Consider the following 23,691-nt stretch of genomic DNA (forward strand, 5'->3'; position numbering starts at 1 on the left):
TCAGAAGGCTTTCTCAGCACCCCATGAAGCTAAAGACTGCAAGGATGAGGCAAGCAGAAAAGATAGAACTACTAAAGTATATTTTAGATGGGCTCTAAGCCTTTTGCACAAATACTTCATTTGCTGTATTTGAGATGGAGTGACTACACCATCCACAGGACTAATTTAGATTTTATTTTGGTATATCTCAAATATAAAAAGTCAAAATTCTTACATCAATCCTTAAAGAAAATCCATGCAAGCAGGTCAAAATGTTTACAACTTAAAATTGCCCCCCCACCCCCTTCCCTTCAGTTTTCACTTCACAAACCATGTTGGTAAGTAAACCAACTGTTTTCCTCTCAATTTTTTTTTCACAGCACATTGTTAACAGACTAGGCTAAGTCAGTGGTGCAATAAGCACCAAAATAAGATTTCTCACTTTAACAGCCTCTGTGCAATACCTCAGTATTTCTTGCAGTGTTCAAAACATATCCATTTCACTTAATTCCAGCTCCACCTGGGTTTAAAGATTAAGGTATTTCTGTTTGATACCATAATCTCATAGTCACAATCTCACAACCTAACAGCCAGGAAAAGCAGTGGTGCAAAGTAGACTTTCTGAAACTTGCAGCTGTGACCAGGTCTATTCCCCTTCTCCACTGAAGAATTGAATGTGGATATTACACAGGCTCTATGGTATAAGAGCCATCCAGTATCTGCTCTGTACCAAATAGGTTTGGTCCACCTAAATAAAGATGCATAGAAAACACTTTCATAGGTACTAGGACAAACTTTAGCCTTCCTATCCCAACTTTTACACAGGCCATTTCTGTTGAAGTTTAGTCTTCACTAAACTCAAGACCCAAGACATGACATGCTCATTGCCCACTTACTGCAGTAGGTTCCTGTAGCATAAGTGAAGTATTTTCAATTTACCTTCACTGTCAGGTTTATACAGTTCATAGAACATTTATCTTTGAAAGGCAGAAGTCAAGCTTAACAATATTGAGCTTCATTCTGAAGGTTGCATAGAGACTGAAGAGATTTATACAATGAATGCTGTTAAAAAAAAAAATCCATCTGGCACTACAAAACAGCTCAAATGTATGTGACCAAAAACCTGAAATATTTATAGGCAATCAACTCTGAGTTTGTTAGCAACAGCAATACTGTACATTTTTACATTATTATCAAATACATAATTCAAGAGTTACAAAATAAGATCATGCATTACCACTAAATTTCATACAAGCTTGGATTGGTTTCATTCCAAGAATTTGAAACAGAGACAGAAGCATTTTTATGAATAAGAACTTGAACTCTGGATTCTTGGTTTAAGTTTCACAGATCCTATATAATCTTGTTACAAGAAAGCCTGTACAAGTTTGCTCAATTTAAAGTGTTAAAATGACTACTGAACAAAAAAGCATCAGCTGTAAGTGACCAAAAAAGGGAGCTAAATTCTTCACTCTTTTAAAGGCAGCTTTAGAGCCAGAGGTACCCTTACATACAGTGGTTCAGTGATTTTAACAGAGATTAAACATTCTTTAAAATGCCTGACTCCTCTGTTCTGTCTAGCAAAAGCTCTTTTGACAGACAATTCAGTTCACAGAAATGGGCTGAGCCAATGGTGTCCCAATCTGGATTAGGTTCAGTGGGAAGTTTGCATACACTCTTGTGAGCTACTGAAATATCACACACTTCCCCTCCAGCCACCACCTGACTGGAAGTAAAACTAAGCCACCTGCAATACTTCTGCCACCTTTAGATGCACCTGAACAGAGCTGCATGTTCTTTCCAGTTCTGGAAGAGACCAGGAATAACAGTTACAGGGATGGAAAAGATGTGTCCTACCCCAAATTTCAGAATTCTTCCACATTGTGGCTCATGCCTCTCTCATCAGTAGTATTTATGCCTCTTCAAAGACAGCAGCATTAAGAGATTGGAACATTTGTCTCCCTAGTTTCACTGCATTTACATATGGCACAGGATTGGTTTCCCAGAAGAGTAACTTGTGGCAGCAACATTTTTTTCCTAAAAAAGTGTAACAGCACAAAAAAGTTTAATTTATAGCAGCATTTTACACAATTTGTGTTAAAAAAGTAGAAGTTAACCATTTGTGTATTGAGTAACAAAAGGTTTAAATTACATTTATTTTTCATTTTACACTCACTATTTACTAGTTGGACTATTTACAAACGTTCAAATGATGCAAGAGAATGAGCTTTACCCAGAATAAACTTCACATGTGAGGCAATGTTCTACCTCAACCTGTTTTGGCTGACTGGAGAGGAGGTACTGTTAGTAATAATGTTTAGATTCTAGGAAAAAAATGCAGAGTTAGAATGTCCATATAAGTTAGACTGTGTTCTTGAAGAAAACCACACACGCACGCAAACCCTACAGTAAGAACATATTAAGACCTACAGTGGATTTAGGTTTCATCTTTTTGGCTCACAAAGAGAAGAAAATAATGAAGAACAGGAAAGTTGTCAGCTGTACCTCATTTATTCCAGCTAAGTTTTACCAAGAGGTCAGCTTTCACTTCAAAAAGCTAAAGCAATAGCTGTTAAAAGAGTAAAATTAAAGTATTTAAGAACTAACTGAATACTGGGGCTTTCAGCATGGCTTATGAATAAAACAAAGAAATATTATTCCTCCTTTAGTGTAAGTATCAACTCACCTGCCTCCAAGCCTAGAAAGTACCAGTCTATTAGCAAGCATGTGTTGAGGCATCTTGCTCAGCAGGAACTAGACACCTCTGTAACCCAAGGGGTACCTTAGGTAAGTCTTGCTTTTTCCTAAACATTTTTTTAAACCATCAAGGACTGCAGGAACACTACAAGAAGATTTTGTAATGTAATTACACCGTGAACAAAATGAACATTGATGTTAGCAGGAGTAACAAAGGGATGAGGGAATCTGCAGCACTCTTCATGTACATCAGATAGTTTATCAGCTGGCCAAGTAACAGAAGTATGCTGAATGGTTTTGGTAGGTGCAAGACATGAATTTATTCTTCCTGTTCTAGTTCTCTACATTACATGAAGATTGCATAGGACAAGGCAACCTTTTGGAGGACTGAGGCAAGCGTTGCTTAGTGTTGGTATCCTTTGCTGCAATAGGCTGAATATGTTTTAATGCTTCATTATAGTCACATGCATCTCTGCCTTCACCACACTTGTTTTCCCCAAATGGTGCTATCATCTTAGCATTTCATTTGTGGATACCAAGTAGGAGTATAGTTTAAGACTATTCACTCAAGCCGTTCTCTAGGTAAGTACTCTTGCAGAACTATTGACTAGAACTGACAGGTCTTGAATAAGCTGAACACAATCAAGATGCATATTTTATTTTAGCAGATATGGAAATTTATATACTCAAGTTTCATTTTCTTTTTTAAAAAATGGCCTATTAAGGCATCTTAAAAAAATCCATATATGGCTTTGGTTTGCTGAAATACTATTTTACATTGTTAAAAAGGAAAAACATGTTCAAACAAATTTGACATTATAACACATTCAAATATTTTACTTAGAACTGACAGTTATACAGATGCCTAACATGTGAACACAGATGTCTCTCCCCTTGTGATGACACGAATAAAAAGGTAATCCAAATGTTTATCTCACAGTAGAGGGCAACCCAGAAGTCTGTGCAGAAGTGACATATAAGGAGTTATTATCTGGAAGAGGGGGAACCACAGAGTTTCCATTAGTGGGTGAACAGCTCAGTTTCAGTTTTTCCAAATACTCTGCATGAACAGGCTTGTGACACTGAAGGACCTTGATTGCATCTTCTACTTTAAACCATTCTCTTTTCCTTCCTGAAGGAGTATAATTCACAAAGAAAAAGAGAGAGTTACAAACTTTCAAAGGCACCATTTGTTGCTATTCAAAAATTTGATTTTTCTTATTTCTTTTACTTTAGAAATTCATGTTGTCAGGCATAAGATACAGACTGAAGAAATGCTGAGTGAATCTTGTGTTCATCAGTTCTTTCAAGTTTACTGAAATGAAGTTCATAATAAAGCATTTCAGATAAAGGACCCCCTTCAAGCAGTAACTGTGGGAAAAAGCTACATCTAGTTCTTACAGAAAGAAATAATATTTAAGTGACTTAATACTGCCTTGCACAGAACCATATATGAAGAATGAACATGCATGCGTAAAGTTACAAAATAAGAATGGCTTGGTCTAATTTAGAAAGCAGCATTCTATACTCAGGACATTCATGTATGGGGATACTCAGGTTAGCTGTATGTTTTCAAAAATAATACACCTTATACTAGAGAAATGTTTAGGTAAATAAGTTCTAAGACACACAAATAAGCTCTTTAACACTAGAGGCCTCTGAAAATGCTTATAGACAAGGATAGTGTTCTGAAAAGTGGAATTAGTCCCATTTTTCATTTGGCTTTACAATGTTAGATGTCATACAGATATTATACTTGAACACTATTATGGCTTCTGTAAACTGCAAGCATAGTACGCCAGGACAGAGAACGGGTTTACCTATGTTAACTGAATCCTCCCAGTCTTCCAGTATTTCCGTCACAATAAGAACATAAACGTATGTCCTATGCTTCCGATCTTGGTTCTGCTTGAATATTAGAAATAGAGGTTTTAATTCACATCAGAAATTGTAAATAACTTGCAGGCTTACCACAACTGTAAGATTAGAAGTTATTTGCCCTGAAGTTATTTATCCCAGCAAAACCTGGCTTTTATTTTCACTGACTAAACATCTGTACTGAGTAGACCCAGAAGTATGGGAAATTTGAAGTTTTACTTGAAAAGCAGCTTTCCTATTTTATCAGGCTTATAAAAACCCATGCAGACAAAGTTGAAGGTTATGAAGCTGGAACTAAACTATGTTCTCAGTCATCCAGTTTAATATTAGCAGTTATCCATTACTACTGCTCATTACTTCTCCTTGACATATGTTTTAAGTTTTCATAGTAGAGTGCATTTGCTAAAACTGTTTTCACAACTCACGTTCCTAGATGAAAGGTTATAAAAAAAAAAAGGTCAAGATGGAGCCATTACCTTTAAGTGGTCTAATCACTTATGTAATGCTGGTTATAAAATTTCATTCAGAGTAAGTAAAGCAAGTTAAATAGCCTGTATCTGCAATCATGACAAATACAAAATTCATAGCATTTTTTGCCAATATTGCTGTTAAAGAAAGAGAATACATGGATGTGAAATATCCTTTCTGGCTGTAGTTCTAGAAAATGAGGACACAGCAGCAATATAATTTCTGTTCTCACTTCACTTCCATTCCTCTGCTGCAACATGCAGCCCCCTCAGTTGTAATGACAACTATTTGTAGGGCCATGTTGTGAAACCGGATTAGGGACTTGACCTAGGTTAAAAGTAACCTAGGAAAATGCCACTTTCAACACAGATTTATCCCTTGTCTAGGTGGTGGTGAGTGGCTTCAGAGAAACAGACACCTGAATTACCAAGGAATCATTCATTAGCCACTGTCTTAAGGCCACAAGGTGACAGGTATTCTAACTTTTTTTGGTCTGAGCTGGAAAATAGAGAATACTTTTGTAGACTAACCAGTAGAGGTAAAAGACAGATAAATTTTTACTGTGCAGGGCATTCAGGTGTACTCGTAACCCAAAACAAATCAGAAAGAGGGCAGAGGTACAGCAAATGCTACTAACTCCAAGCAAACTTCTCTGCTTCAGTCAATGTTTCCATGCTTCACAATGCAATCACCTTTAACACTGTATAAACTAGTCATATATATCTTTAGTCATATATACGACTAAATAACATTTCCTATAAAAGCAAGTACAAGAGATTCCAAAGGCTGCATGGTGTCCCATCATGCATATTTAACAGAAAAAGTCTTTGATCTCATTGTGTTAGCAGCAGCTTCTAACACATTTCATTGTATTCACCATTACTTTGGCATTATATAGTAAGCACACAGATTACCACCTGTGATGAGATTATTTCCAGGGAGTTTTACTTTCCTCCTTAGTCACTATTCTGCACATCAAATTTTGACTACAGTTGGAAATGATCTGGGAAGAAACCTCAACCAGGCTGGTGGAAGGACTGATCAGGCAATAAGCGGAACGCTTCCAACTGCGCCAACTACTCCACAGTCTAGGACTGCTGTGTTTAATTATCTGAAAACCTAAAAACGAAGTTAAACTTCAAGCACCTTTCTCCAGCTCAGCAGACATCATTCCCTTTCTGTTTGGCAGAATCTCCTTACCTCTTTAAACCCCTTTAAAAAGCTGGGGTTGTACACTACATATGGGAGGAGCGAGAAGAAAAGTTACAAGTTCTCCTGCAGCTGCAACACAGAATCGCATCGATTTATCAGTTATATTTTAGTTAAATCAAGGTTTCTTTGTTACCCTGAAGGGGGAGGATTGGTGATGACTAGCCTGGTGCTCAGTCTGCTCACTTAGACAGCCACCAGTTCAATTACATTCGACTTTACATTCAACTATGAGCTCATGTAGCTTGATTATCTAGAAGTACTAGTTATGAAAGGGGCTTTCATTCCCTTGCTGTAGCTGAAGAAAATATTTTAAAGACAGCATAACATGCAAGTCTTAGTTTAAGATCTAGTTTTTATCTTATGAATTTGAACTGCAACAATCCTTGAATTCTACTGAATGGCAAAGCTACTTCAGGAACCTGTGAGAATATCTGAAGCAGCATGATTTAACCATGAAATTGAAGAAAATTCGTTCATGCAAGAAAGTCATGAGAAATCTATCTGAAAGCTGGTTTCAAAATTATTGGAAACTGTAAAGATTCATGCCTAACTACTAGATTAAGGGACTTCCAATCTCATGCACCATACAGCGCACCATAATACATCGGAGGTATTATGAAGACTCGTGTCTACAATCCTGAACACATGGACTCTTGTCTGGAACTTGTGCAGTTTACCACAGTGCCAACACTAAAGAAGTTTTATCTAGCATGCTAGTGTTGTCAGTAGATATTCAAAGTCTGATATCTACACTAAAAAATACAAGTTTTGAACTATGTAAAACTGCTAATGTTTTGATTCTAGATGTTGACTCCAGTTCTCTAAGTACTAAATTAATCTTTCCAGGAAAAGTTACTAGTACACTGAAAGCATCCTATTCAAATTTTCACACCATGTAGCAACAAAAGAACTGAAGTCTGTCTAATGTCTCACCCACTAGCATTAAAGTTGCCTTGTAAAATTAAAGGCAAGTAATAAGAACTTTAAATTTTGACTGCACTGTATAGAAGTTACTTTCTGTGGTTCATCAGCTCTCACAAAAAAGAACACTTTTTTTTTTTTTTTAAAGGTAAAGGAAATAGCTCACCTCAAATACCCCAAGCAGTCTGCCTAGTTTTCCCTTTACTCCAGCCTACAAAACAAACAGGAAAAAGTATTAACATGTGTTTTGTAATTTCAAAAACTAAAATACTGTAGTACCAGCTTCCTACACAAGCAAAGTGAACCTCTTATTAAGGTTATTTAAGTAAACCTAAGTTTTATTTAGAGAGTGCTGCATTGCCTCTAGAGTTTAAATTTTGAATATTTTACAATACAAAAGCTTGTCCTATCATGCAGATCAAAGACTGCATAGATCCTTCAAGTTTTCCATCCAGACCACAATACTGTTTTACTTATAGTCTTCTCTGTGAGTTATGTTTTATTGAAGAGCTAAATGACATCAATACTGAAATTAACAAAGTAGATGGGGCAAGAGATAATTTAAAGTAGTATAGTAATAAGCCTAGAGCAGGAATCTTTAAAACTCCACTGCTGTTTCACACAGAAGTGGTTTTGTTCTAAGCTTTTAAACAACCCCTCTGTGTATCAGCTTGTACTTAGTAATTTTCTTCAATAGAGTTAAGCTGGTCATTGTACTCCACTAACATTTTAGGGTTTGGCTTTCTATTAATAGTAGTTTTTCCACCACAAGTCATTTATGATCATCTATGTATTCTGAAAAAATCTGAGCCTGTCTGCTTGAGACGAAAACATATGTAGCCTCCTGGTAGACAAAGCCATATTTACATTTTTGTCTTGTCTAAAGATATTTAAAACAGGGCTTTTTTAGCACTAGGATGACATTTTCTAGCCTTCAGTCTTTGTTTCCAGCTTCAACCAGAGAAAGTCACTGATGTTTTATGTCTTTATATAAAGGACCATATGGATCTTAATTACATTTTAGTAAGCAACTTTGACAGACAACTGGGCAGGCCTTAGCAATAGCCTAATCAAGATCTTACAAGTGAATGTTTTGTGCCTTTCTTTAAAAAGAAAGCAGATGGCTGGTGTTATTCATTAAGCAGCTTTGATGAAGTTTAATCTCTATCACTGAAACTCAACCAGCATTCTGCTTATCTAGAGTAAGAACTAGGCCTAACATTAATGCAAAGCCACATACATCATTACACTGGTCATGTGTTGTGCTGAACAAGACACCCGTTAGGGTTCATGTGCTCACTCTCCTCTCTGTCTAGCAACATCACTGTATTTGACCACTAACAGTGATGCTGCATATAAACTGCAAGATTAGCAACAGTCTTGGCAAATAACTTCATTTATTTCCACAGATCTGTTGAAAGTAAATTGATAAACAATTTTTGATGCTCTTAAGACCAGTCAGCTATAGCCTTTGTAGGAAAAAAAATGGTTCATTATGTAGAAATGTTTCCTGCCTCTTTTTTTTTTTTTTTAAAAACTATTTTGGCTGAAGCAGTTACCGGAGTTCTTCAGCAATCTCCTATTGCAATTATGTTGTGATACAGAATGATGCTGAAATACATAGCAATACACATTGGATATGTGATTAGGCAGCATTTTAATCACAACCATGACAGACCCCTATTTTGGTCTGAAACCATCACCTACACCAGGACAGGTGCTAAAGATTCCTTGTAATTTACATTGGGTAATGGGAAGGCACTTAATAGCTTAAAGGAACACACACAAGCAGCTTTTAAGAAGTTTTATTGATCAAACCTAATCCCAATAACATTACAGTATCTTTTAAAAGAGAAGCAGAAGCTAAAAGGTTAGAAGTTTATGTTTGTCCCCATTTTTTTCCTGTCTCCTCATGCATCAATACCAAGGAATCACATCTTTTGGTTTAAAGTTTCTAGTTTGTGGCAGACTAAACAACTAAAGTGGTTTTCCATGATGCTATTCCATTATATGTAAATATTGCACATCTGCAGATTAGAGATTTTTGTAATGCTTCAGCTGCCCAAGTGTACAGTTTGAGTTGCACAAACCTTGTAATTTGCTCATTTCTTCCCTAAAGTCATGGCAGATTCCTAGAACAAGATTGTTTGATAACCTTAGAACTATGGCTTAACAGCATAACAGGGAGCCCAATATGGACTCTGCAGGCTTCTCGACCATTAAGAAAAGCTCTTCCAAGTACCAAGGAGCTGCTCTGAAGGAGAGCATGTGGGGCGGGAGGGAGACAAAACCAAAAACCTTTCAAGATTTTAGATCCCTTTGAGAAGTCCAGGCAAAGGCTTTATTTAGATCACAAAGATTTGTTAAAGCAGTTACATCAGCTCACATCATAGGCATGTTCTCTGTTCTTCCTCCATGCAAATCAGTGGTTTAAACACATTCTTAACTGAGTAATTCTGAATGAAATAATTAGAAGCACTCCATTACATTAAGTGTAAAAAAATCCCCAAACCAAAACTAAGCTTTTGTTTGCACAACTAGATGTGGCTACACTAAATAAGGGATTACTACCACCGATTTCTAGTTACTCTCTAGGCAAAGAAGTGCTTCCAAAATGATACTATCTACAAGAATGCTACTACATCTTTTGAGACCTCTATAGCCTAAAGTGGAAAAAGGCAGAAACTAGAGTCATGATTTCTCTCTCAAAATAAGCTATTCTGACCTCAACTGCATCATCTTCATAATTTAAAACCTATCATTAAAATGATAGTGATCACTTAAAAAAATACTCCTGTAAAAGTATTTCCTCCAAATTTTTACCTCATTGTAGCTCCTTCAAAACATGTAAAAAGTGAAGTGCTAGAGGACCAAGAAATGCTTCAGCATTTTCCTAGAAAGCCAAATAAAGCCCCATTTTCCCAACTGCAAGCTTCTACTCCAGGACACTCGTAAAGTTCTAGACTTTGAACCATTTGCCTCTAATAAACACATCTTTTTTTTTTTTTTTTTTTCCTCCCTTCAGCCATTATACGCCCAAGGCTGTCAAAACAAAACACAGTTCCTTAAGTAAAGAGAATCCTATAGGCTACAACAAGCAAGCAAGACACTACAGTTTGGGAGAAAAGCCTGTTAAACCAGCATCTCCTTCAGTAGACAAAGCTGTTGAATTAAGCACGACACCCACATACAATTCCTGAGGGGATTGTTCTTTGGGCACCATGTAGATAATGTATTAAATCTGAATTTACACGTATTTTAGCATAAGACTAAATACAACCACAGAAGGAAAAACTTGCCAGTTCATCCCATAATCTGTCTGGCCTGGAAGCCATTCAGTATCAACACATGGAGATGTACTGCAAGGCCAGACATGCAGCCAGACTTACCTCTTGTTTCCTGTAGGTGGAGCAAGAGTCACACCGTAGTTTAATTTTTAGGCTAACAGTCTACCAGGACAGAAAGTTGCTTAAAATTTGAAGATTTAAGAGTTATTTTAATTGAGAGAACTGTTGGACAGTACTTTAATAGCTACTCTCCTGAAGAAACAGTGCAAGGCTATTCCTGCCCTTTCTTGCAAAGGCTTACATAAAACCTGAAGGGTATCTGCTGCAATCTTTCCTTTCAAAGGAAGGTGTTTTTTTAAAGTATATACCGAGTCCTAGCTCTGAAACACCCAAACATTTTCCAAATATCAAATGCTCACTGGAGCAGATTCCCTGATTTCCTGTGAGAGTTCTCAGATAAAGTTACTGGCATTTTCACTGTTGCAGCAGATTAACCATCGGGACCAGTCTCCTCTTCTCAGGAGCTATATCCTCACAGGTCATTGAGGAATTATGCATTTTCATGGCTGGCATTTCAGTATCCTACAAGCACAAACAGAGCAAGAGTAATTTTTTTTTTCAGGGGCGGGCAGATGAAAATGGAGTGGGAGAAAGCTCCTTCAGTCTGAGAGGCTGAGCATAATCAGCTTGCCAGCTTTATTTGTGTCTTATTTCCCTTCAACAATTGCATGTGCAGACAATTCCCATTTCCATCTTTCATACTACCCAATTAAGAGATTAAACTCCAAATTCATCAACAGAGTAGCTGTTTAAATCAGTTGTAATAATCAGTTGTAATAATCAGTTGTAATAATCAGTTGTAATAATCAGTTGTAATAATCAGTTTAGATCAGTTCTCTTTAGATCAGGTGTAATAACTTTCTGGGATTGTTTTGTACTGTAACTTCACTTTGGCATCCTAGTTTCATGTTTGCAAAAAAACCCTGTTGTACCTAAGGAACTTGACAGCCTATCTTAATTATTGTAACCTGTCAAATGATAGGCATTCACTTTATACTCAGTTACACAGCCATACTGAATTAGAAACAATGAAATTCACATTAAACATTTATTAGAGGTAAAACCCACAACACTAAACAGAACTTCAAAAGTAAAGTCATGCACACAGGCAGACTACGGAGCAACTGCAGTGCTTGCATATTTGACTAGAAGGATCTTTGCTTGGGTTTTAAAACAAGGATTTTAAATACAGCACTGTTAGTGGGAAAGTGAGGGCTATTTAGAGCCAGTGGGCTTCATACTGTGAAGTATTAGCACTCCTATCATTAGGAAATGCCATTACAACACCCACTGACTTAATTTCTCCATTTTAATAAATTAATGGGAACTGCAGATTAGTTTGTACATGACCCAATACCGAAAAAACAGTTCAAACAACTGCCATAGTGAGCCTCCTTTGAAGTTTATTCATTCACAAAACTCTTAACAGTTCACTTCACTGTACTCTATCCATCTTGCAAGGTGACATTGACCTTAGTATAAAAATAGAAAGGACATCTGTTTCTAAAAAGGGTAGAATGAACTTCCATGGCTCAAGTAAAAACTGTGACCACCACTCTGGCTTTTCTTTAAAAAAAGGCATTTTTCTTTGCAGTCTTATGGCAGTGCACAAGACTCATGCTGTAGCTTAAGAATATTTTAATGCAGGACATGAACTTCAAAGTTCATCAGCTACACAAGCTATCAAACAGAAAAATCTGAGGCTGTAGAACAAGTGTCTGCAAGTAATTTTTGATTAAAGCCACTAGCTTCCAAAAAACCTTTACACACATTTAAGCACAGCTAAAAGTTGAACGTGGCTGGTAGTTTGGGTCTTTCTCTGGAAAGAACAAAATGTAATTACCATAATAAGAGTGAGCCAATATCTGTCTAATCCCTGAGCAAAAAAAACCTGCTAGCAACATGCAACTGTGTAACAACTTCAGCCAATTCTGCAAGAGCTTTAGACTTGCTGTTTTTTCCCTTACCTTTAGGAACAGTCTGTCTTGTAGTGTATAAACCCTGATGACGTTGCCATTCCTCCTGTCACTTACAAAACCCAGCTTTTCTATCCTGAAGCCTCTTACTAAAAATTCTGATAGTGAAAATCTCACCACATGCATATATTCTAAGCAGCTATAGAAGAGCATAACATACAATATACAGAAAGGCCTTTGAAACATTTCCTAAACTGTAGTTTGATATGTATCTGCTCTTAAGATCCCCTTCATGTGATAGCACTTGAACAAAACATGGCCAAAAGAGAGCTTGCATATGAGCAGGAGGCTGACATCTGTTTTCAGGATTCAAAACAATCTGTGGTTGCTCAGAGTACTAGATATACGCTACCTTTAATCTGAATTTAAAGATAAGGATCACTTGCAAAAAAAAATTGTGCTCTGTAAATGTAGACTGTAAAAGTCTGTATCACCATTTAGCTACAGAGTCTCAGATACATATATACACTTTCCCCCTATAGTGTACTGAAGTTCAGTGCACAACATTTCCAATCACTATTTGAAATGACTGCAGCAGTATCTTCAATTAAGGTAACATATCATGAATTTTAAAAGGCACAAGACAACTTTGAAGACCCAAGCCTGAATCTGTAGGCTGTAGATGTTCTCGGCATTCTGGAAGACAGGATACTGCTTTTTCCTAAGCATCTGCCTAGCTGAGTTTTGCCTTGTTTGTACATGGATTTCTTCCTTACGCTTTGACTGGTGGGACAACATACATGGAGAAGAATCCATTCCAAGTCTGCTGATGTGAAAAACCTCATCCCAGAATGAGAAAGCCTGGTGGAAGGAAGAGGAAAAGCTACTCCTGACCACAGAATCATCCCATAGACAAGTGATGCAATCCTTGACCAGAGCTACCACAATGTATGAGAAAGCCTTCTGCTTTGCCCTGACAAAGAGATGAAAGCAAGAATAAAAATCGAGCTACAGCAGGACTGCACCACATCATAACAGCAGGTATGACTATTTCTCACTTTCTGCCTTGCTCCTTTTTGCCTGCTGGTATGAAAGCATGTCCACAAGAAAAAAAGATGATTCAAAAGTAACTGACATTTTGGTATCAGTGTGCAGTAGCCATAAAGTTCTCCATGTCTAGACAGTGTGCATACTCTGGGCTTTTACATGCATGGGGAAATTTCTACAGATGTTTATACCATACAACATACCACCTAATGATATTTCATACTAATTCCTTTCCTATCCCAGCTTGACCTTCCCCAACACTCATTCCCTTCGCACTGCATCTCTGTAGAAATTCATGAGCAAAGCTCCAGCAAAGGCGAAGTGACTAGGCCTTGGAATAGGAATACTTGAAAGTATTCCTCCAAATATACCCAGGGCAGAAGCACGTGTAGTGGAAAACTAGTTACAGCCCCAATATCACAACTCTGACCGCTGTATTACTTTGTTATGAAGTTAGCCTGAGAACTTTGTATGCATCACTTACGTTGTCTACAAGCTGAGCAGCTGGTCCACTGGCAGTTTTGAACAGCTAGTTGGTCAAACTCCCATAGCAAGTTTTATAGCATACTAACTGTAGATCAAGACAAGCCATTCTTCATCACAGGGAGGAAAAAAAACCAAAAACCAAAAAACCTTTGATTCAGTTCAGCTCCTTGTTTGACACAAGGAGCTGAACTGAATTGTTGATTCAGTTTGATTTTATTATCCCTCATCTTGGACTGTGTCTTAGGTCACACTAGTGATTAAAACTACCAGTGTTCAGAGGAACACTGAGCCAGTGGACCTGTGTTTTTTAATCCCACCCCATCATACCCAACAGCTGGAAGTGTCAGAAATTTTCCAGAAAAGCTCCCTAGCATCCACAACCCAGCAGAACCAGCCTTAAAGGTTAACAAGCAAAAGCAGCAGGTAGCACAGCTATTCAAAACACCTTCATACATACTATCTATTGACAATGTTTATATATTTTGTAGTAGTTGTCAAACTGGGATAGGAAAACTCTCTAATACTAGCAGCAAATATGTAGCTCACACACTTGCTAGCTTGTATCCACTTTCTGCAAAATCTTATACTTTCTATTTAAGAAATACAATGTAAAGAATTTGAGTTGATTTGTGGTCACTTAAATTTAGCAAAAAAATGATACAAGCTTAAGTGACTTAATATGATTTTTCTCGAAGTATTCATTTGGCTTACAGTGTCAGCTGTTACATATTTAAGTAATATTTAACATTGTTAACAGTCTGCCTCAAAAATAAACAAAGTTATAAAAATTGAATTTTGAATATGGAACGTAAGTACCATAGAGTAGGGAAACTGCATTTATTCATCAAGACTTAAAACTCTTTTGACTGGGGGTTGGAGCAGGGATAGAAAAGCAGATCATATCTATGATGCTTTCCATATAGATAACGGCCTTTAGTATGTTTACAAGAACTTTTTGCCATTGAATTCTCAACTGCTCAGATGTATCAGTTTCCAATCTGTTTAGCATACCTTGGAATTTCCTCAGAGCTTTGCTCATTTCTTTCTTTAGTGGCTGCACATCTATTAATGGTATGTTCACTTTAAGTCTTTTCTAGAAGAGAGGAACATTGAACGTTTTTTGCACAAGCACAGAACTGCTACTTTACTATTGAATCTCATTTGGCATAAAGTCATAGTTGCACTTTCAGTGTTTATATAAAAGTCAGACAGAAATTTAGCTTTGAAAAGAAAGTGTTGAGACACAAGCTAATTAGTTCACCTCACCACACTACCCCCCAATTCTAACACAGAGAATTGTAGTACAAGACCTTTGAATTTCTCAGTCATGGAAGTTTAAGCCAAATCCAGCATACAGAAGGTAGACCTCCCTCTTTCTTCCCAATCCCCATCTGAAGGTATTAGCAGCATAAGGAAGCTGGGTTTTATTACCTCTTCATACACTTCTCTGACTGCTGCTCCCCCTGGTTCTTCTTCTGGTTCCATTCCTCCACCTGGTACAATCCACTGATCTGGGTATCGGCTACTGCTTACCAACAGCACCTATAAATAATTGCAAATTAAATCGCTGTTAAACATGGTACTAGTTGTAAGCTTTCTGCAATGCACTTGTTCACCTGGCAAGATTGATTATAACTTTTAAAAATGAACCTAATAGCAATCAGAAGTTCTGTGAAGTACTACAATCAGTGAAATTATTATCTAGCCTTTTCAAGACTGCTAAGTCAAGACATTTGTGCTGTTGTCTCTTTGCATGCATACTTTCTTCAGATGCTTAAACACAATGTGAAAGACACAACATGCACAAGAATGAAGGTGTAGAGCAAAAATTTCATAATGGAATTCTGTAATATCAAGTAAGTTTTAGGATCATATAAATTGCAAAGTGTGAAAGTTAAGACATTTCCATCACACAAGTTTAATTCTTCTGAAATGGCATCTTTTGGCTGGAGAACAAGACTTCTAAAAATACTTGTAACTTTTAGCCTTAGACAAGCTTCTTTTCAATAACTGAAGTTATATGTTAGCACAGCACATTTACAGTACTGCATAACTATAAGGAGAGTATTTCATTGGCTCTTGTCCAATTTGGTTACTTATAACATTTCTCTAAAAGGAAAAATTGTGACAAATTGAATTAAGTGATTTTAAAACATAATAACAAGACAAATTCATTCAAAACACTTTAATTCCACCTAAAATTTAAGTGCATAACCTAGTAATATCATTGACATATACTTATTTAATAACCACTGTCTAGAGGAGCCATCTTCCATAATGTTCAGAGCTGTGAAAAAAACATTTTTAGCCACCTCTACAACATACTGAAAACTACAATGCCTCATAACTGGAGTAAGTTGCAGTAGAAGACTATGAAAACAGGACCTTGATTAAGGAAACACATGGAAAAAACACCTGTGCAGTAACACACTTCATGTTCTGGGCAACACTTACATAAGCTCTACCCTGCCTGAAGTCAGGGGACAATACTAGGGAATGAAGGAACAGGATCAGTGCTTGAGTCTTAAGAAAGCACTAGCAACAAGAACCTCAGTTTAAAGGTTCAAATGTTTACCAGTGTCAGGTGACTAACTTGACAGTCAAAGCCTCACCAGCTACCTTTATGATTTTTAAATTCATCTCCTTGTTGGATTAAATAGGAAAAGGATTTCCTGATGAGGGCAACAAGAGGCGGCACGTTGCATATACCATGTCCCTTCAGCACTTGCTGAAACATGGCGTAGGCTCATCTACAGAAACTGAGAAGTATAATTAAACTTAGTGAACGTAACAGTGTTTGTGCATACTGAAATGCATCTAAAAGCCTATCTGACAAAAATCTTCTGGTTGTAATGTTTATTTTATTTGCAATCAAGGCTTGTCCTACTCTGGGGGGGGGGGGTCCTATACTATTACTATACTACTTTCCAAAACTTTTGCCTACATTAAGTAAGAAACAGAGGAAAGACCATCATTTAGTACAAAATCATTCCTAACGTCTGACCTAGATGTTCAGTGTTTCAGTCAATTCAAGCATTTATTCAACTACCTTGTCTAATGGCCTAGAGATAGTCAAAGACAACAAGGTTAGACACAAGTGTGTCTCAATTTGATCCTTATGACAATTGTTGTTTCCTAATATCCTTTGATATTAACAGAAGGCTCCAGCAGAGGTACACAGTTCTAGTAAACATGGTTTTCAAAAAGCTTTTGAACATGTAGGTGGAGCATCCGTATCACTACAAAGAGGAACCACTTGGACAATGCTTGAAGAGCATTTGTAAAAACCAAGTTACGAATACACTTGTGGGATGATTCCAAGCATGAGCATCACGCATTATTTTCTGCTGAGCAAACTAGCATTCACTGCAGTCATGTGAAAGCTAGCAACAATGATGAACAAAAGGATGATTCTATCACATTAAATCATTCTCAGCTTAGTTGAATGATTTTAATCAGTGTTCATTGTTTAGTTAAGGCTGAGCATAAATTTCCTAATTACTACTAGGGGATAAATCAGGTTGCTGCTCCTGCTAATGTAGCATAAAGTCAGAGGTTTTGGGGTTTTTTTTTTTAATGTTTTTGTATATATATAATTGACTATCACTAGCCTGATCAATAGTCCGTTGAGCTGGAATTGCGTATCTGAGTTTTAAATTATCCTTTAAAAAAGCATAGGCAAATACATCCAGCAAGTAATCAACATTAAAATACATCATTCCACTAGACAGGCTGTACAGTTATACATACAATAAACTCAGAAGTGTTGCGGCCTCGGAGTTCTCTTTGGCAGCTATCCAAAACCCCACTACCCTTAGAACTGAAGTATTTTCTCAAGCGTCCTTATTTCTATGCCTTTTCCTCCTGTGATGCCATCACTCTTGCAGAGTGAAACCAAGGGATCACACTAAGGTACATCTCTGGAACCTTCAGCTGCACAGTTTTCTCCCTATAATATGAAAATTTGAAGCCACTAGGGCATGAGACCCCCACCTCGGGGTATGCTAGCAGTTCACCACCACCTAGAACATTTTACTAGGAAAGCTGCCAGCTGATAGCTACCAATTACAAGATTGCGTGGTGAGGCTGAAAAGTACTCCAAGAGAGATTCTTTCAGTTAAGGTAGCAAGCAATCTTGGACTCAGCTGCTCCTTTCTCTAGACTCCTTCTAGAGGGTGCAGTTTTCAGGTATTTCCATAACCAGCCATACAGATCTCTCAGTGCCTGGATGACTAGGCTGTAAATATACAGATCACTTAAAGGCACCAAAAAGCTGCGACTGCTTCAGAATGCAGTTACTTGGCAGAAGTGCAAAATCAGTAGCAAAACTAGCAGCAATTCAACTTCCCTTAATTCAAGAGAAGCAAAATAGAAGAACAGAGATCCAGGTCACCTGGACATCCTAGAGGAATCTTTTCTGAGGACGCTTGTGTTCAAGCAGATAACAGTAATCTGTTAAAAATTAAGAGTGCAGAACATAACTCACCTATCTGTATCTCTTCTGGGCTGTTCATAGCAAGTTTTACAAAAAAGCTTCATTAGGTTTGGAAGAAAATAAAGACAGTACTTTCTGTATATGGAAAAGCTGTATACCACATCTAAGCACATAAAGGATTGAGATTTCTTGCATCCTATTACTTGCTAATGATCACTGCCTTTCCCATGTCTCTGAGAAGTCCTACTGTTGATGAAAAATTCTCTTTAAAGGAAGATTTCCAAAGTACAGAGTAATGGCATCAAATCTGCTTCCCTAGTTATAGTCTTAAGTTTCTTACTCCAAAGACTGAGGACGAGTTATTATTTTCCACCTACCAAGTTAGGCAGTAGAGCTGCAATTCAGCTAAGATGAAAAAAGAAAGATTCTTCCACTAAGACTTATTGACCAAGTTTTTATCCTCATTTAAAGCCCAGAAATAGCAGTGACCTTTGAGCATAGCGAGGAAGAGAAACTGCTAGCCAGCCTACTCATAATAAGCAGCTATCAATCTGCTTAACCAAGATATGGTTAACCAAAAAGCCAAAGGTAATTACAGAGCATGTGGCATCATGGGACTTGCTCACTATAAATGCTAGGTCTACAGATAAACAACTGAAGATTTCAGGAAAAAGATGCCAAAGTTTTGAACTGCTGTTTAAAGTTCTCAAATCAAGAGAAAGTTGTGAAACAGTTAGCAGCCATATAATCCAGAAGACTAAAATGCAACAGCTCAGAGTAATACAAATTATTGCCAAAAGCCATTCCTCCTCATATTTTTCATATTGAGCACTCCAAAAAGTAGAAAGTGACTTAAGGTTATACAAAGTTATTTACCTTTCTTAACTGTGGGGCATTGCAGCTTATGAAAGTGATTATGTTAAAATCAGCTTACATTACAAAAAAAAAGTTCAGGTTGAATCTTGCTAGACAGAACAAAATAAACCTTCAGGGCTGGAATCTGACTTCAAGGCATAGCTGTCCACAACTTGAAGTAACAAAGCAAGAGAAGCAGAAGGCCACCATAACCCAGCTAGAAGATTAGATTTTTTCCCCACAGCAGATGCATTATTTGCAAGGAAAAGTGTACTTGCAGTTGAAGAGGTTTCACACTTGTTCCATAGACAGTATTTATTTCTAATTAACGTCCTTGTCTCTCCTCGCAGCCTAATCATGTCTACTCCTCTCCTCCACACTGTGCATCCCATCTTCTCCCCTCTCATCACCTCCCGCTAGTCAATCCCACTACCACATCCAACCTGCTGTTTGAATTCCCAGAAGGAGATAGCTGGAAGTTTCCCTTTTTCACTCTGCACCTAGTAAAAACCAACAGTTAAAAAGAATAACTTTCTAGAGGGGAAAAAAAAAGACCTCTCGCCCAGAAGACCAGAGCTGAGCTGCAGACACTCAAAGAGCATGGCAGTGCTAGGTGGGCATGGCAGGGGTGTACAAACCAAGAACTGCACAGAGGAGGAAAGGACACGCAGGTGCAGGGATGACAAAGAATTTAACCCCCCAGATCGATAAAGTTGAGCATATGCTAATAATTCCAGAAGTTTTAAACTGGTCAGATTATAAGAAACTCAAAACAGTAGCAATAAGCACCTTTTCAGTACAAAAACATAGCGTCAAACTGCTATTACAGAGCACAGATGTGCTGTATGTTCTCACAGTTGCCAGAAACATCTTAAAAGGAAAAAAACACCCTATTCTGAGAAAACAGCAGGACCCACTTTGATGGAAGTTAATATAATCTAACATAGCACACAACAGGGAAAATTGCAGCTTACGTGGTTAGTCTGCGAAAGTTTAAGCACTTGAGAAAGAGTCACGAGGATGGTTTAACCCAAATACAGTCAAAAGCACCAATCAAGCCCTGTAGCTTGTTTTAAAATGTCCATAAGCAGATGATAAGAGAAAAGTAAGAACAGGAAAAAGTATAATACTCCCTAACACTCTTCCAGCCTCCAATTATTTTCAGCTCAGGAACACCCTTAGAAGTACTGGGAAATTACTTTGAATGCTGCAACACAGGAACAATACTGAGCAGCAAGGAAAAACTTGCACTTCTTATAAACCCTGTCAAACCTTTAAAACAGACATTTGGGTCACATTTGGAATATTCACTGTAGAAATTTTGGATAAAAGCACACATTTCAAATTAGACAGCTCATTTCAACCTGCTACTGTATTTAGAAATCTCCTTAATCTAAAACTTCTTGCTATTTTAAGGATCACTGCCTCATTTCAGTAGCTCTAAAATAGTTTCTCAGTTCTCCTATAGGTTACCATGGTACCCTTGTCCTAGAATATCACCATCTCATTTTGGACTCCAAAAAGTTGGAAAATGCAATGAAGCTTTACAACTTGCGATAGTGATGCCACACACGTAGCATTCAGTAAGGAAAGTACTTTTCCCTTCCTGACAACATTCTCAGTAGACTGACTGCTTGTAGCCCTCGATCCTTGCAGCAACCATTTTCAAAATGCCTTAAAAAACCCTAGGTGTGATGTGCACGCAATTATTGTACAGTATTAAAAAAACTCTTAAGATGAGATTTCACAGCATTAAAAAAAACAATTCAAGTCAAGGCTGCAACATCTTCACTTTTTCCCTTAGGCTGCCACAACGAGTTAGTCCTGGAAGCTGATCTGCCTGAGAACTAGCTTGTAGCATAAAGCTGGTTTTCAGCCTGACCACACTCAACACTGATCACTACACAGGTCAGGACTGTACAAACTGGGGCAGAAACGCAAGAGCATAGCTGCTTGTATTTAGACCAACCTAAGCTGATCCAAGAGCCTCTAACAAAGTACTTGACAGACCACATACTGAAAAGCACAGCGCTCAGATATGCCAAGTTAAAAAGAAGATTCAGTCTCAATTAACAGAAACTGGCAGAGGAACAGAGAAGTGGCATAATAACTAGAAGCACATTAGTCCTAAAGCTGAAGAACTTGAGCACAGTGTGTTGAAAGCAACCCAGAAAACCAGATTCTGTCTGTACAATATATGAAGGAAGTCTGAAATATCCTCCTTACTGTATTTAAAGCAAAGTTTTATCCACAGCTTTCTGGAAGTCACTGGGTAATTAGAAAGCTGCTCAAAATGTGCAAAACAAGCACCAAGCTAATGAAAATTAAGTGAAAGACGACACTTGAATCCATCAAAATTTTATTGAAAGCAAGCTACAAAAACTTTAAAGATCACTTTTCAGAACAATACCATGATGCTTGGACATCAATTAGTGCAGCTTTACTAGGTGGTATTCAAAAGATAAATTGTGAGAAAGATATACATGTATATTTTTACAACACTTCAAAATCTTATCTGCAAATGATTTTTCCTTTGAGATCTTATGATTTTTAAGGCTATATGACATCAGTGAGAAAGCCATCAGCTTTTTTTCAGGAAACATTTTGCCTTGACACTTAAAATTCTATTACTTAGCTTTTCACATGAAATTCACATATTTGGGTAACAGCTTGTTATAGCGATTCAGAATCTGGGTATTTTCCTCTGACTTGCTTCAAGTCCTTTGTTTCGGTCTTAGGCTAGAGCGTGCATATCAGGAAGGGACAGCACTATTTCTGTAGCACTTAAGTTAGAACTCTTTTCCTCACATCAACAAGTACTCGAGTCACATATAGCATTCGATCCCTTCCTAAACTTCAGGATGTTTCTGAGAATCAGATTTGACAGGACTTATGGTGCAATGAAGGGTGTATTTCTTGCATCCATGTATCAGATTAAGTTCCTGCCTGCCCCCCCCCCCAAAAAAAAACCACAAACAAAACAAAAGAAAACCCCAGAAGCGTCCATAAAAGTAAGTCTGTCTTCTCAAGCTGGGTCAGTCCCCAATCCACTTTACAGTACAGCCCTTCCCCCTTATGTCAGCAAATACAGTCTGAGGGAGAAAACACAGAAGGTGGTAGAAGATAGGGGAATGCCTAAAACTTTTACTTCTACACATTTCTTTGCAACTTGAAACCATGGCCTAATCTTGAGCAGCAGAACTCAGTTTTACTGGTTACTCAGCAACATAATCCATTTGACTAAGGGATCAGCTTCCAAGTACTTTTCGGAAGCAAGAGCTCCCAATCTTTGAGAGCCATTCAGTTGTAGGAAAAGACATGACAAGATTACTTCTTGACAAGTACCAGCTACATTTTAGCCTTTGCTGTCTTTAAGACACTTTAAAATATTGTCTTCAAAGTTTTTTTTTTTTTTTTTTTTTTTCTTCACTTTTTGAGTATTTATATTTATAGGACTGGTTCCACTGAAGTGTTTTAGCACTAAATCAGATTGCAATGTTCTATGAAATCAGTGTCTGGCCAAAGCCAAAAACATCTTCCTTCAGGACAAAAAAACTCGAAAAAGCCACTTAATGAAAATAAAGTTTATAAATATTCTACAAACAAGATGGAAAACACAAATCAACCTGTGGTCTGCGAGCTCACATATCTAAAAGAGATGTTTAAGAAAACATGGCCACAAATCCTAGCTAGCAATAAATAGCATGAAACTTCTGAAGTCTGTCCCTCTATTATTTTATAGAGATTCATAACTTGAAAATTTGAGCACCACTGAGTTAATTCTGACAATTCAAGGGGAAAGTCTACATTTTAGCCATGTAAACACTCAAAGCAAGCTTAGGATGGGAAAAGTAAGCTATAAAAAATACTTTCTGAAGCACCTAAACAATTCCGAATATTACTAGTTCAAAAAAAGTCAGCACTTCCTAACTGAGGCAAAACATAAAACATGTTTTGTTTCAAGACACGTTAACCTGATGTCAGCCAGGCAGAGCCCTCTCCCCTCAGCCCAGTTTGAGCAAGAGTGCCTGCCCCATTAAACACGTTCATATTGGCATAGTATTAGGGAAAAAACCCAACCCCCCGAACAGGTTTCCCACTAAACAGCAACTCATGGCTGACTGACTTCAGTATCTCAAGAGGCATGAGTTAAGACTAAAGCTTCCTCCCATGGTTGATAGTCCTGTAATTCCTGCAGCTTGCCAGTACTTTAAGACTTTTGCCTCTAGCAAGCAGTTAGAATTTGTCAAGAAGATCCTCACTCAGCGCGAGATGTATATACAGTGACTGCAGAAAGCTGGTTTTCTGTGGATAACAAAGCATCTGCATTTGCTAAGTTAGTTGCTGGATATAAATCCTACCAGTGACTTAACATTCAATTATTTTTCTTTACATTAATATAAGTTTAAGCCACATCAGAATCCCATAGGAGCCTACAGGGATGCAACTA

The 23,691-nt window shown here is 37.5% G+C and overlaps 1 protein-coding gene across 2 annotated transcripts in view; it reads right to left on the reverse strand.

Moving 5' to 3' along the window:
* Window positions 1-153: 153 nt before the first annotated feature.
* Window positions 154-23,691, reverse strand: part of NUDT4 (nudix hydrolase 4) — a 29,620-nt gene continuing 6,082 nt past the window's right edge. The window contains exons 2-5 of one of the 2 annotated variants that reach the window (XM_067312605.1): window positions 15,383-15,493; window positions 7,322-7,366; window positions 4,497-4,584; window positions 154-3,808 (exon numbers count right to left, since the gene is read on the reverse strand). In XM_067312605.1, coding sequence (XP_067168706.1) covers window positions 3,606-3,808; window positions 4,497-4,584; window positions 7,322-7,366; window positions 15,383-15,493 — 447 coding nt within the window. In that variant the 3' untranslated portion in view covers window positions 154-3,605. The remainder of the gene's footprint in view (window positions 3,809-4,496; window positions 4,585-7,321; window positions 7,367-15,382; window positions 15,494-23,691) is intronic. The other variant, XM_067312613.1, reaches the window with a different exon arrangement.

The sequence above is a fragment of the Apteryx mantelli genome, chromosome 1 (assembly GCF_036417845.1).
Source record: "Apteryx mantelli isolate bAptMan1 chromosome 1, bAptMan1.hap1, whole genome shotgun sequence".
In the NCBI taxonomy this organism is placed as follows: domain Eukaryota; kingdom Metazoa; phylum Chordata; class Aves; order Apterygiformes; family Apterygidae; genus Apteryx; species Apteryx mantelli.